A 15,525-nucleotide genomic window follows, 5' to 3' on the forward strand; every position below is an offset into this window, starting at 1 on the left:
CCCGGGTAAGCAATCTACAGTTTTATGTATATAAATGATGTGATTCGAACCATTTCAGTTTGTGCCTTCGGCTGCATTGAGTGACACAAGGCTACCAAAGATGTCACGTTTTATAGCTGGTAAGCTTTCGTCAGTAGAGCGACTTTTGGTCCGAAAACTGTTCTGTTTTTGTTTTGACGACGGTGTAATCGTTATGGTACTAATGCTACTACTCGGTCTCCTGGGTGTAAGTGACCAGGATGATCCGATGCCATCACCGGATGAGTATGGATATGCAAAAGATTTTATGCTAAAAGAAATTTGCGTTTTTATGATTATGTTTGTTTTGAAATTTAGGCGAAATTTTATTGTTGTACAAGTGTAAAATTTTTTAGTCAGCAATATCCAGAAGGAAAATTTGCATTCGAACTTCGCACATATGTTAATGAACATCAAATAATAAAGTTCTGCATTTATATCTACTTACTCTATAATACGACTTTGCGATGTCCTTGTTTGTGACTGATCTGAATGCCTACTGTCTGCCGATCCTTTCCGTGAGCCACGTTTAACAATTTGAGCTCGATTGTTCTCCCATGAATTATGTCGCCTGAGGTTGTTTGCAATGGTTGTAATACTGAAATAAACAATTTTATTATAAACACAATATTCTGCTCGTAACAGTAGGCGTCAAAGAACCTATCGCCAATTCTTCGTTTATCTAATTCTTTTTGTAGTAGTTCCGGAATTTTATTTTCATTGGCTGAAACACGTCCGTCCAATGAATCGGTCTTAGTTTTTGTAAAACTCCCGGTGCTATCACTACTGACACTTAGAGCATTCTGCCATACATTGGAACTATCCTCTCCATTTGCCGATAAGTTTAGCATTTCCGCTGAGAAAGTTGGTCGCGCTGGAATAATCGGTGATCGACAACAAACCCTAAAATTCAAAGCAGTGCAGTGTTGGAAACAATAGCAAAGTGTTACGTACTACTTACGAGTTGACATCCTCTAATTTCTTCAAAAGTCTTTCATTTTCTCGACATACAACTTCCTGATCACGTATGATCATCTCACGAGTGCTGTATAGCTCAGAGTTCTCCTGCCGTAGTGCCTGGTTTTCCAACATGTACAGTTTAACAAGTTCCTTCAGTTCGTTTCCTTCCATATCGGTCAATCTATCCAGATCTATCTTTGGTGGAGTTCGTGGAACTGGCCTCCTTTCAAAGAAGTCCAGCTGGCCGTTGATCTCACTGGACTCCGTCTGTAAATTGAGCGAGGAGCGGAGATGTTCATTTTCCACTTGCAGGGCACCAATTTCACGTTTAAGACTGAGAATGAGTGCCTCACGCGGATCCATAACAATTATCGGTTTGGTGCGTATTTTCTTCGCGCGAGCCGCATAACGAAGCGTGTTCAGAGTTTCGGTGATATTTGAACGGGCTGGTGAAATGCAAGCAATCTGCAAAAAAACGAAAGATGAAAAGGTATGTATGAATTGTGATTTCCTCGATGCTTGAATGACGATTACATTCACTTGTCTCCAATAAAGCGGAACAATATTTTGCTCACAAAACTTGTTGAATAATTTTAACAAACGTCTTTTCGCGAGTGCAGGCAGATTCTCCATATAGTTGAATTTGATTCTGTCTGGACCAGGAGAATTGTTATTACATGATGGTCTCCCTAATAGACTCAACACTTTTTGGCACGAATTATCCTCTTGCCTTTTTTTTAAACAAGAAATTTTCCGTTAGGCTTGAAAACGCTATTGAAACGGCCTTCTATTGATCATTGATCGATGGAAGCTTACGATTGCTTTTTGAACAAGATTGACGTTAACATTGTATTTCGCTTGATGATCCCAAATCAGAGATCAGTGGAGAAAAAAATCGTAGATATGGCAACGAGACCTTATCACCCTCATTCTTGTTTACGTCCGTATCGGCAGTACTACGAACGGGTACTTTCGAACGAATACGAATAAGCCATTCTTGTTTTCACTCGAATGAATTTGAACGCTACTCATTTGCCACAAAAAATTCAAATATCAGTAAACTTCTTCAATAAATGCTAAGCCTTGATGAAATCAGTCCAATTCTTGTGATTAACCATATGCGAAACGCTAAAATGTATGGCAGTTTAACTTCAAACGATACGTGTATTCGAACATCATTCGTACGAACGGAAAGTCCCATTCTCGTTTACGTACGAATAGACGAAATGACGTGGTTTCGATTCGTCAGTTTTATGTTGCGAATCAATCGTTCGAACACATTGAAAAAAGTTTAACCGATTTCTAACAAATTTATTTTCGAGTTTAAAGGTGATTTGCAATCAAATCATAAATTTGTGTATTGCAGAAAACATTTAGAAAGCATAGCAGTATAGTAAAATGCTGTTTTTTTTCTGGCCAGCCTTCGAATATATGCGCGGTTCCAACCAAGTTTTTACGCATCAAATTGTACATCCACTAGGTACTGGAAAATACGCCATGGGCAAATATGCTTTATTTTATATTAAATGCATGATTTTACCAATGTAATAAATATGAAGACTATCGAAAACATGACAAAATTGCAAGAAAAATGCAACATATTTTTCGCAGGTAATACTGATTGGACTGCTTTTTTTACTTTGCACGAAGTTTAATTTGAAAATTTCATTTACCGACTTGAATCGAATTGGTCCTGAGTACGACATTTATTTATTATGTAGCATTCGTCACTTCCTTGATGCTTGGAACCTTAAAAAAGGCGGGTGGGTAATGTCAGAAACATAACTGGATGTCGTGAATACGAAAACAACTGACATGTTCCTTAACACTTCCGAATATCAATTGTATGAATTATGTACGCATTCCCCTTTTTCACATTTTTCGCAAAAACAAAGAACGCTTCACTTGATCTCGATTACTGTGAATTTCACACAGTGAAAAGTGCACAAATCTAAGCAAACTGTTCTTGATTTGCAGTAAACTGATCCAACAAATCCTAATAGTTCTTTAGAAAACTTTTAGAGCCATTAGAACAGCTGATATTGTGCAATGCTCTCCACCGTTGTTTTTTCCCAATGCTAATGACTGGCAGCTGTGACGTAATCGCTCTTGTCGAAAGCGTGCAGACGACACAAAACACATCTGCTCGCAGTGGCGATTGAATCCAAACTGATTGAATTTTTGTTAAGAGATTTCCTTTTATGTGATTTCGTTTGTAGCTTTTTCACTAATGGGCGGTCCTAACGGCTATAAAAATAGCCGCATACAGAATTTTATTGTCGATTATTTCACTCTGGTCTCTCTTCAAATGTCGAATATTGTCGATTATTTCATTTCGGATTTGCATAATTTATTGAAAGAAACTATCAATATGCTGTAGGCATTCGTTTCTAGCATTCACAAGGACCAAATTGAGGAACTCACTGTGATATTCACCACTTTTCGGAACATTTTTCCCGGACGATTTGTTGTACAGCAGCAGATATTTTGTTCTCTTCCTTAGAACGCGTTCTGATTGGCTGGTGTTGACATGGAGCAAATGAGACAGGTTTTTCAATAGTGTACTATTGAAATACTTCATTGCTTTTGCTATACACGTTTAAATTGAAAAATTTCGATTCTATTGGTAGTTAGATTATATAAATCCTTTCACAGATCACTGAGCTATGAGCTTTGAAAATACGAGAAAGGCAAACGCGCCTTATGAATTATCCTCTTTGATACTTGTTTATACCAAACATTTCAGAAAAGTTTAATTTTGAATTATTTGAGACTGTCTCAAAACTGAAAATTTTATCATAAAATTGTGATCATATTTCCATGTCGGCATGTCGCAAGTATTATGTTGATTCATTAGATACAACGATAGATATTCACGATCAGAAACTTATCACTCTCTCAGAGGGTAAATTTTGAAAAGGCACCCCATAGTAAAGTAAGTCGTATTCACGATAAAAATGGGTTGTATAGAGGTACAGTAAAGTAAATTCCGCATAATTCTTTAGGAGTATTATAATGGTTTTAAGAAGAACCGAATAGAAGTCTGGAATAGAGAACTGGACCCTGAGTTCAAGATCTAAATTTAGATCCAATAACAGACTCAGAATCCAGTTTCAGTCGCTGCTGGTTCTCGCCTTGATGGCGAGCAAGCGAATGAGAGATGCGACCTGAGCGTTTGAGGTTTTTAACCACGCAGAAGGTGCATTCTCCGTCGCTGCTGGTTAACTCTCGCTGCTGCTGCTGGCTGGTCCTCGCGCCTCGATGGTCAGCAAGCGAATGAGAGATGCGACCTGAGCGTTTGAGGTTTTTAACCACGCAGAAGGTGCATTCTCTCTCGCTGCTGGTTAATAGTTTAACTCCCGCTGCTGCTGCTGGCTGGTCCTCTCGCCTCGATGGCCAGCAAGCGAATGAGAGATGCGACCTGAGCGTTTGAGGTTTTTATTAACCACGCAGAAGGTGCATTCTCTCTCGCTGCTGGTGGAAAGTTTAACTCCCGCTGCTGCTGCTGGCTGGTCCTCTCGCCTCGATGGCCAGCAAGCGAATGAGAGATGCGACCTTTTTTTTTTTTTTTTTTGCATAAATATCTGTTTATTAATCTTATTTTTGTGTATTACATCAACATTTTACAGTACAAGTGTTTTGACCCTTTGGCCTTTCATCTTTGTTGATCATACGATTCGTTATTAATATTAGGTGTTTTAGTTACTCTTGTTTTACATACTAATGTTTAATCATAATATTTATTTTAATTATTTATAAAATGTCTACCTACTTATAACTATCCTTAACCTAATACGTACAAATTTTGAATTATTTGTATTTCAGAGATTGAGCACCTCTCTTCAAATTTCGTGCAGTATTGTTCGAATTTTTGTTCTAGTATATCCAGTGAGGCCATCTCATGTACTTCACTAGTTCTTGTCCAAGGGGGTAGATTTAGAATCATCTTTAAGATCTTACTTTGAATGCGCTGAAGCCTAAGTTTGTGTGTTCGTGCACAGCCCCGCCAAACAGGTATTGCGTATTCAATTGCGGGGTAGATGATTTGTTTATAGACAGCCATCTGATTCTTCAGGCATAGTTTAGATGTTCTACAAATCAGCGGATACAGAGACCTAATGAGTATGCTGCATTTTTGCACGATTTTGTCAACATGTGACCTGAATATCAGATGTCTGTCAAAGGTGAGTCCTAGATAGATAACTTCATCGGACCATTGAATGACCTCATCACCGAATCGTATTCTGCATTCGTCTGATGGAACAAGTTTTGGAGATCTTGAATGTGGAAACAAGATGACCTGAGTTTTTGCTGCATTGATCACAATTTTCCAGCTTGTAAAATATTCCGTTAAAGCGTCCAGACCTGTCTGTAGTTTATTTTTCAGAGCATTAATGACACGACCTTTGTAAAGAATGGCAGTATCATCAGCAAATTGTGACAGAACACCACCACCTGGAAGAGGTGGGATGTCTGATGTGAAAATGTTGTATAGAATGGGACCTAGGATACTTCCCTGGGGTACACCAGCAGGAATAGCAAATCTTTCTGAAAGTGCATTATTCAGAGAAACCTGGAATGCTCTATCTGCAAGATAATTTTTGATAATTTTAATAAGATACATGGGAAAATTATACCGATGCAGTTTAAACACCAGGCCATCGTGCCACACATTATCGAATGCCTTTTCAATATCCAATATTGCCATGGCAGTCGTTTTGGACACTGATTTGTTTTGCTGGATGACGTTGTTAACCCTGGTGAGTTGGTGGATGGTGGATCTTCCTTTCCGGAACCCAAACTGTTCTTCCAGAAATATATCCTGTTCATCTGCAAAAGCAAGAATTCGCCTTTGTATTGACTTTTCAAACAGCTTGGATAGGGCAGAGAGTAAGCTGATGGGCCGATAGCTCTTGGAAAAGGAAGGATCTTTCCCCGGTTTCAAAACTGGGATAACTTTAGCTAACTTCCACATTGAAGGGAAGTAACCAAGCTCCCAGCACCTGTTAAAAATTTTAGCTAAGAAGACAAATGAGCGAATACTCAAATGTTTCAGCTCAATGTTGAATGTGTTGTCGAAACCGGGGGCCTTCATATTTTTGGATAGAGATGCGACCTGAGCGTTTGAGGTTTTTATTAACCACGCAGAAGGTGCATTCTCTCTCGCTGCTGGTGGAAAGTTTAACTCCCGCTGCTGCTGCTGGCTGGTCCTCGCGCCTCGATGGCCAGCAAGCGAATGAGAGATGCGACCTGAGCGTTTGAGGTTTTTATTAACCACGCAGAAGGTGCATTCTCTCTCGCTGCTGGTGGAAAGTTGAACTCCCGCTGCTGCTGCTGGCTGGTCCTCGCGCCTCGATGGCCAGCAAGCGAATGAGAGATGCGACCTGAGCGTTTGAGGTTTTTATTAACCACGCAGAAGGTGCATTCTCTCTCGCTGCTGGTGGAAAGTTTAACTCCCGCTGCTGCTGCTGGCTGGTCCTCGCGCCTCGATGGCCAGCAAGCGAATGAGAGATGCGACCTGAGCGTTTGAGGTTTTTATTAACCACGCAGAAGGTGCATTCTCTCTCGCTGCTGGTGGAAAGTTGAACTCCCGCTGCTGCTGCTGGCTGGTCCTCGCGCCTCGATGGCCAGCAAGCGAATGAGAGATGCGACCTGAGCGTTTGAGGTTTTTATTAACCACGCAGAAGGTGCATTCTCTGTCGCTGCTGGTTGATGATTCCACTCCCACGACGTCTGCTTCCATCGAACGCACGAAAAGAAATGATCGATTTTCGACCACGGTTCCCCTTTTATACGCATTCAGTTGAAGATATGTGCCTGACTATCTCAAAATCGTCGTCCTTGCGCGAAAAACCCAAGCGAAAGTAAAAAGTTTTCCGCGTTGTTTTCAAATTTTAAGAAAACTTAATTTTTGAGTTGTTTGTGGTTATCGCACACTGTTCAAAATATTATCCTGAATTCCTGATCATATTTTTGATGAAATGGTGAAAGAATTATGTTGCTACCATTAATACAAGTCGAGATATTCGCGATTAAGTTCTGCCCATTCTTCCATATGGCTAATTTTGAAAAGGCGCCGCATAGTAAAGTAAGTCGTATTCACGACAAAAAAAAACAACTCGCGCTGCCGATCCTTCTTTTGCACAGAAGTCGCGTACGTACACGTTCGAGTGAAAACAAGAATGGCTTGTTCGCATTCGTTCAAAAGCATGTGTTCGTCGTATGGTCGATACGGACGTAAGCAAGCATGATGATACAAAGTCAGCGAAAAAACAAGTCAAATAACAAATGATAGCAAAGATTTTTAATTACAACTAAAATCTGTACCAGAACTGATAGTTTAAAGTTGGATGGGCGTTGTTTTTATGCATGTGCGATGTTTAAAATAGTGATTGATTCGAACGTAAACGGGAATACGAATTTGATATACTTTCGAACGTATCGCATACGGCCGTAAACAAGAATGAGGGTGTATAATAATTCTAGAACCGCTTGCATTTGTATGTGTGCGTGTAACTTTTTCAATGTTCGGGTAACCCTGGAAACCCTGCTGACAAAATTTACAACGAGCAAAAACGAAACAAAGCCAAAAAATTCAAATCTGATGTTTGTGTTGTCATTTACAGACATCAACATTCTGTCAGATCAGATCTAGTTAACTCGTCTGGGATTTAATTCTTAGTTCTGTAGGATTTCCAAATGAATTCCGAATCAGATGCAACAACCGATTCCGAATCAATCCAAATCGGAATCGATTGTTGCATCTGATTCGGAATCCATTTGAAAATCTTGCTGAATTCCGAATCCAATTCCAGACGAGTTGACTGGGGAACAGTTGAACTTGTGATCGAGGTTACCATATTCTCAGATTTTTTTGAAAAACTACAGATTTTACAATCATTTTTACTCCATCTCCTTCAACGATCGCTTCGATTAGTGGAATGACGTCATATGCGGCTGGAACACCGCGTTTTCACCCTTAAGGTATTTCTTGATGAACGACGCAATCTCCGCATTTCGTATTATAAATTTCCCCGTTCACGGCCAGTTCGGAGCGAAAGAAGTTTTGACATCGACAGTCGTTGCCATCCAGAGTAGGATAGGTCTCGTCGTCCATCCAGTGGACGCCACTTCCGCTTCCTAACATGTATGTTCATGTTCACCAAGTACTTTTTCACTGTTTGGCCGATTGCACCGACCTCCCCAAGCCAAGCGTACGCAACGACGTAGCCACTTTTCCCTCGGTCTTCCTTTTCGGATTCTTCTGGTGCTTTTTATCGCTCAGAGTTGTCGACCGTCCGGAATCGGGCTTTCTTTCTATGCTCTGATTGTTGTTTAATAGTGCCAAGATGTTGTAGATGCCGGAACGGGTGTACCAGGTGTCCACAAAATGTCGCACACTGTCCGTTTTCAACGCGACGGGGTGCCGTTCTTTGAACGCACACACTTCTGAATGGAGTTGCTTCACTGTTTCTGCCATCACGGTTAGAGTTCGACTGATAGAGCCGTCAAATTTTGTCTGCTTACTCATGAGTTACTATGATTGATGCTGCATGGGTAGTTTCATCAGTACGGGCAAAGGTAAACCCATGAAAAATCGACAGTTTTTGTTCATTTTTTTTTACTACAAACCTCAGAGGGAGCATTCTTCAAAACTTTTACTTCAAATATCCATTAGATGGTCTTATGAAATGTAAAAAAATGTTTGAATGAATTTAGCTGGTCACGTTTTATAATAATCATTTCATAAACATCGTAAATTTGTTCTGCAATTTAATTCAGAACTTGTTTTTGCCTTTCTCATATAGAAAGGTTATGCAATCACTGTGAAAACCGACTTTTAAACCGAGGCCCGATGGCCCGAGTGTCATATACCATTCCAAACTTAGATTGTTTTGTGTCTAGTAGTTAAATTTAATTAAAACTGAGGTCCATTTCAAAATTTGACGGACGGAAAGTTATTTGGGTTTATTTTCCACTGGAAATAATTTCAACTAAAAAATTAATATTACAATTTTCATTGCAAGATTTTTTTCAGTATCGGAATATAACCATCGATCTGTCAAAAATAACCAAGCTCTCGAGTAAGGTTATTTTTGACAATATCAATTTAAACACTCGAGTGTCAGATTTTAACCAAAAGTTAAAATTAATTGCGAAATGGTCTTAGAGGAGCGAAACAAAAAACGAAAAAAAATTAAACTAACCGCAAAACTACTCCATTTTATAGTCATTATCAGTAGACGACCAAACAAACTGATTTCGGCTATCCTGGTTCCCAGTTTCCGATTCCGGAGGCATGGAAATAGTGGTAATATTTTTTCAAATGGATCTCACCTACTTTACTCAGTTATGTTTAGATCAATTTTTACAAACTTAGGTTTTAATGGAAGGTCTGTGGTTTTGTGCGAAATTCCAGAATTTCATCCGGTTCTGAAATCTGGTTCCGGAATTATAGGGTAAAGTGAGTTAAAAATTGTATACCTTCACGCGGGCGAAACAGAAAACGTGAAAACAAGGTTTTCATACAATATTTATGTTCTTTGCAGAACATTTCAGTGAACCAAAGCAGAAATTGAATTAGTTACAGGAAATCATTTTACTGAAACAAAAAACGAAAATTTGGTGTGTAGAAAGCGAATGAGTAGTTATTCTAAACCGCAGTGTTTCGAAATATTAAATATTATAAAATGAAGTTACTCAATCAAATTTATTTTACTTACCATCAAAGTTACTCCATTTCCTGCCAGACTATCCGCCAGAAGTTTGGTCAATTTGCTATCCCTGTAAGGTATATGTCCGCTTCTTTTCTTTGTATCACTTAAGGATGCTATACAGTAACCTGTGAGACATGGAACTTTGAACTCCAACAATATTGAAACATTGAATCAATTCGAGTCATACCTAAAACCATTAGGCTCTTGTTAATGTTATTGGCTTCTTCCAAAGTTTTGCCTTCGCTGTGAGTTTTCTTGGTCATTTCGCTGCCAGCCAAATCGACGAAGTTGATTTTACCCTGCTTCGATATGAACACACCACCTTCAGCCTGTTGTTCCGAGGTTATATGCACCGTTAGGATTGTGTGACTGCGGGACGAGTAATCATTCATCGAATGGCACCCAACCGAACGATTTCGCATACCTTTCAGGAAAAAAATAGAATATTGAACAGTTTTACAGGTAAGACAAATAGCTTCAATGTTCAGAATTTTTTATGATGATTTTTTTTCTCAATGGAGTACACTAAACTCACCTTCTTCCAGTACTGCTAACAAATCATCCAGTTCTTCACAATCAACAGTGAAAAGATTTTCCACGAAGAATCCGCGTGACTTTTTCGACCAGCGAACAGCTAACGGCTTTCGAGCGGTTCCTGGATTAAGTAGATCAATCACCTGTAGGCAACAGTAAACGTATTAATAATCTATCAAGCACTAGCAATGCAGTTCCCTGTTTAAAACCCCTAATTCATTTTTCTAATCAATTAGTCGTTGATTGTAATTGCGCACCGAACTCGTTGTTAAATAATAAATTCCAATTAATTTGTTTTATCGATTGGACCGTGCTTTTAGCATTGTCCGTATTGAATTGGTTCTCAATTTTTAATCGTATTATTCCCCAATAGACCATATCGCTGTAGGTACGTTGGAAACGCAAATACGCCATGTTTTCGGTTGACCTTCTACATTCCCACGCTACAGTCGTAGTTACGCTAATAATGCCATTCGGAATATTATAAACTAAGCACATTGCTGCTACAGCTAATGTAGTTTCTGGTATATGATACAATAATTGGTCTACAAACAATTTTAATAATGCATACCAAACATTCCTACCTTCTCATTGTAGATTTCCAAGAATGAAGCCTTTAGAACAAAATTGGTGTCTTTTCGTTCCTGCAACAGCTTGAACAGATAGAGGAAAGATCGGAACACCAACCCGTGGCCTCCATGTTGTGGATCTGGCTTGCCATAAAACTGTAGCAACAATAATAATATGAGATTAAGTATTGAGACAAATGTTGATTAGGGAAAAAAATAAAAAAAAAACAAACCAATTCAGGTGGTCCCGTAAGCGTGTGTGTCTTTCCAGACCCAGTTTGGCCGTAACAGAATGCCGTACAACTAAAACCCTCGATTGCCATCTCGATAAGCCGTTTGATTCCCGAGTACTGCAAAACATCGTCCTGCGTAGAACCCGGCTCGAAGACAACATTGTAGGAGAAAAGTTTAGGCTTTTGGCCTCCACTTCCAGGCACTGCTGGAATGCCTTCGCACTGTAAATTACAAGATTATTTTGAGCTGGCGATATTTACAACAGCTTTCAGCATTACCAGTATTTGACCATTTCCAGGAAATTGCACCACCATGTCGTCACCGTTGCGTATCTCTCTCGCATTCAATGGTCGAACACGCACCACGACGTTTATGTTGTCTTCGGGTGTTCCTGGAATGGAGCTGCCGCTTCCATTCGAAGACTGCGTGATATTGTCCAAATTGTCAATGCTTCCACGACTATGGAAATTAGAAGATTAATAATTTAATAACTATCTTGTATTTTCTATTAAATAAGTTCAAGCGATATTAACGTTTCCAATCTTAGCAGAATCGGCTGCAAGGTCTGTTGAAAAAGAATGGACAAATTCCACAAAACTAATATAAAGCTTACTTTTTAAGATTTATGTAGGTTCGAAGGAGAGGTGCAAAAACTTGAAATGTTTTCCAAGTCTCCGTTGTAAATGATATCAATATTCCGTCAAAATTCTAAACACTAAAAAGGTGTGAAATCTTTAAAATTAAACTTCAAGGTAAAAATCTGAACGATCCATAGAGATTCCAATTTTCTTTCAACGAAAATAAATGTCAATTCTTGGTCCCGGAAGCTCCAGAAATAGTCACAGAAATTATATTAAAAATCATTATTCTAAGATCGTCTATTTCCCAATCTAGAGTGGATAAGAACCTCGTTTTGGTTTTCAATAAACTGTTTACTGTGAGTTAATTCTTTCTTTCGAATATACGGGAAAAAAATTTCTGTTTTTTTTTTGGTCTTACAAGAAACTATAACTCTATAAATCAGAGACGGTAGGGTATATACAACTCCGTTGTTATTTTTTTTTCCTGCCACCTGAAGTAGACCGTCCGTAGATGCACTTTGTGATCGGCCGGAATAGTTAAAAGGAACAATAAACCAACAAAATAATGCTTTAGAAAAGCAAAAAGCACTCAAAACTATTCAAATTATCAATAACGACGCCCACACAGACATTTTGCGTACTCAAAGAACTGAGTCGAATTCAAATGTCGGTTTGCAAAGTGATTACATAACCTATCTATATGAGAAAGGCTAAAAACTTCAATTCAGCTCATCTGCAAGTGAAAATGTACACAGATAAAAATATTTTGTGAATTTACATCTATTTTCATGCACATATTTGGAGCAGGTAATTAAACATAATGTTACTTTACAATTCTGTAGGTTTCAATATAATTTAATCGCAAACTAAGCGTTAATTGAAATATACGGTTATATTCATTGAAAATTCAATGCAATCCGATTTAGTTTTGCACCGATGAAAGTTTTCAATCAAAATTTCGATTCAACCCATGTCTATTCCATATTACTATTGATTTACATGTCGTGTAAATTTCATTATATCTTTCTGTGTACGCACATTAAACAAATAATTGATTTATTTATTTATTTGTTTATTTATGGAGCAAGGGAAAAGCCCGATGGAGATAAAATTTGTTATCTCTCTCTAGCAGGCATAAAACCTTCTCATTATTTGTATCAACAGATTACAATGATCCAACAGATACATTTGGACTTATCACTAACAATTGAAACTAACAATTAAAACTAAATCTATAACCCTATAACTAGTTGATGACGCCAAGCCTTACATGGCAGTAATAGTACTCTTGCTTAAAAAGTGAGTGAGAAGAAAAGAGTGAGAATAGTATACAAGGGTTGGTGGAGAAGGTGGTAGACGAGCGTGGGCTAGCAACTGTGTTAGAATCAGCATGAAGATCTAATTAGTGGCCAAAAAGATGGTGGAAGGTAGAGAAAACGACGGGTTTAGAATCATCATGTAGATCTAATTAGTGATTGAAGAATGCATGGTGGAAGACAGAGAGAAAGAAGAAGAGACGACCGGGTTAATTTCGGCGAGCGAATCTAGTTAGTTTCCAATGGAGAATGGTGGAGGGGAGCGGGGGTTGAACGAAAATACAATAATGTATGTATGCATGTATGTGGAGCAGGGAAAAGCCCACTGGAGTTGAGAATTTTTAAACCTCTGCCTCCAGCAGGCATAAAACCTCCTCATCTTCGTACCAATCTTTGATTCTAAAACTAACATGATAAGTGACTGAGAAACAATCATTTGATTACATTTTGAGATACTTGAAAATCGAAGACATTATATAGGTTAACGAATAAACGACACATACTAGTGAATGGTTCATTGAATCCATAGTTTGTTCTGGCGGAAGGTAATCTTAAAAAGGGGTGATAACGCAGACTACGACGATGAATGTCGAAATTAATTAATTGTAAGAGTTCGGGACAATCGATACGTGATTGTAAAAAATCGGCTATGAAAATTGCTTTTGAGACATTCCTTCGAACAGATAATAGATCCAAGCCTATAATTTTACAGCGATCTTGGTAACTAGGTAGATTTGCAGGGTCGTTCCATGGTAGATTGCGTAGAACAAACCGAACAAATTTTCGCTGGATAGCTTCGACGCACTCATAGACGATTTTATAGTAAGATGACAAGGTATTCAAGCGTCGAACGGACTAGTGCACAATATAATGCCTTAAGGCAGTGTACATTGACAAAGTTTTTGGTTACGCGAAAAATAAATCCTAGAAGCTTTGAAGCCTTGGAAATTATATAATCAATGAGGTTTTTGGAGTTTAACTTGGCATCAAAAATAATTCCTAAGTCCTTTACAAATGATTCGCGTTTCAGCACTTTTCCTGTAATGTTGTATTCGTATCTTATAAACGAATGTTTGCGCGAGAAGGATATAACAGAGCATTTTGAGGCGTTTAAGGCCATTCTGTTTATTTGACACCAATTGGCGAATGAATCAAGGTGTGATTGTAGAAATATTGTGTCTTCTTGAGATTTAACCTGGTGATATAGCTTGAAATCGTCAGCATAGGACAGCTTACAGCATTTAAGCAAAAAAGTGAGATCATTAAGGTATAGGTATTCTGGTGGTCCAAATGACTGCCCTGGGGTACTCCAGAGCTAACGGCGAAGGGTGTCGTCGAGCAGTTTCCAATTTTTACAGACATTTTGCGGGCAGTTAAATATGAATGGAGCCAGTTCGGTAAGGATCCATTGAAACCAAGCATATCGAGCTTAGCTACTGTTATTTGATGATGTATCTTGTCGAAGGCTGCGGAAAAATCTGTATAGATTGCGTCAACTTGAAGACGTGCTTCAAGAGAACGGATGATAAAAGATGCGTAGGAGAATAAATTCATTGAAGTTGAACGATTGAGCATAAAACCATGCTGAGTTTCGGAAATGTAGTTACTGCAATTGTGAGTGATAAAATCCAGGACTATAATTTCGAAATAAGCACCCTACCTGGACCGAAGAGAATTCATTGGAAGGTATCGTATTCGGATCCACCTAAACTAAATGATGCATGTTTTCTCGCATAATAAACTTCCAATTGGACTGTTCCCTCATATAAACTGTTGGTCATATAAACATTAAACCAAGAATCAATACAATTTGTATGGAACGGAGTTATGTCAGCTCGATTAGTGTCACCCGGTGAGTAGTGTAGAGAGTAGAGTGAGTGTTCCCTTATAATGTCATCATCGAGTTATTATACAAATTACTCAAAATATACATTAAGTGGCGGGTAGGGTCTAACACTTTTGAAAAATCATTTATTATTTTCTTTGTAGTTTCTCATGGTAAAACATTCCAAGAATATTCTGTGAAATTTTCAAGCCTATCGGAGAAAAACTCGGCAAGTTATGGGCCTTTATCTTTGCTTATCTCATACTGCGAAGAAGTAAGGCACACAGGTCCAAGATTCCTGCTTCGATCGACTTAAAAACTTGACAAAACATTCTTGAAATTGAACATTTAGGGGTTTTTTGTTTTGTGCAAAAAGCACATATTTTATTTCAATTTTCTTTGCGTTTCGCCTTCGGCTCGTCAGTGCTTAAAGCCAGTCGTCATTCGTTTACGCCCGAGACGTCAGAAAGGATATTGCACTTCTGTGTAATATCCACAAGCGTTACATAAGTTGTGTAAGCTTTGCGTCTGCTTAGCGGTTTAAGTTGGACTGCTAGGCGGAGATGGCAGTTCTACTTGAACTGTTTTAAGCACTGACGAGCCGAAGGTGAAACGCAAAGAAAATTGAAATAAAATATGTGCTTTTTGCACAAAACAAAAAACGCCTAAATGTTCAAATCTCTGCGGTGACTAGTAGCCAATCGTCATTCGTTTACACCCGAGACATCAGAAAGGATATTGCACTTCTATGTAATATCCACAAGCGTTACA

General features: G+C 38.6%; 1 protein-coding gene across 3 annotated transcripts in view; it reads right to left on the reverse strand.

Annotated features, from left to right (window-relative positions):
- Positions 1 to 15,525, reverse strand: part of LOC131436911 (kinesin-like protein KIF12) — a 50,237-nt gene that overhangs the window by 4,418 nt on the left and 30,294 nt on the right. For 2 of the 3 annotated variants that reach the window (XM_058605889.1, XM_058605890.1), the window contains exons 3-12: positions 11,311 to 11,491; positions 11,032 to 11,253; positions 10,814 to 10,954; positions 10,231 to 10,372; positions 9,883 to 10,119; positions 9,702 to 9,820; positions 980 to 1,443; positions 679 to 921; positions 467 to 616; positions 51 to 289 (exon numbers count right to left, since the gene is read on the reverse strand). In XM_058605889.1, the coding sequence (XP_058461872.1) occupies positions 55 to 289; positions 467 to 616; positions 679 to 921; positions 980 to 1,443; positions 9,702 to 9,820; positions 9,883 to 10,119; positions 10,231 to 10,372; positions 10,814 to 10,954; positions 11,032 to 11,253; positions 11,311 to 11,491 (2,134 nt within the window). In that variant the 3' untranslated portion in view covers positions 51 to 54. The remainder of the gene's footprint in view (positions 1 to 50; positions 290 to 466; positions 617 to 678; positions 922 to 979; positions 1,444 to 9,701; positions 9,821 to 9,882; positions 10,120 to 10,230; positions 10,373 to 10,813; positions 10,955 to 11,031; positions 11,254 to 11,310; positions 11,492 to 15,525) is intronic. The other variant, XM_058605891.1, reaches the window with a different exon arrangement.

The sequence above is a fragment of the Malaya genurostris genome, chromosome 3, assembly GCF_030247185.1.
Source record: "Malaya genurostris strain Urasoe2022 chromosome 3, Malgen_1.1, whole genome shotgun sequence".
In the NCBI taxonomy this organism is placed as follows: Eukaryota; Metazoa; Arthropoda; class Insecta; order Diptera; family Culicidae; genus Malaya; species Malaya genurostris.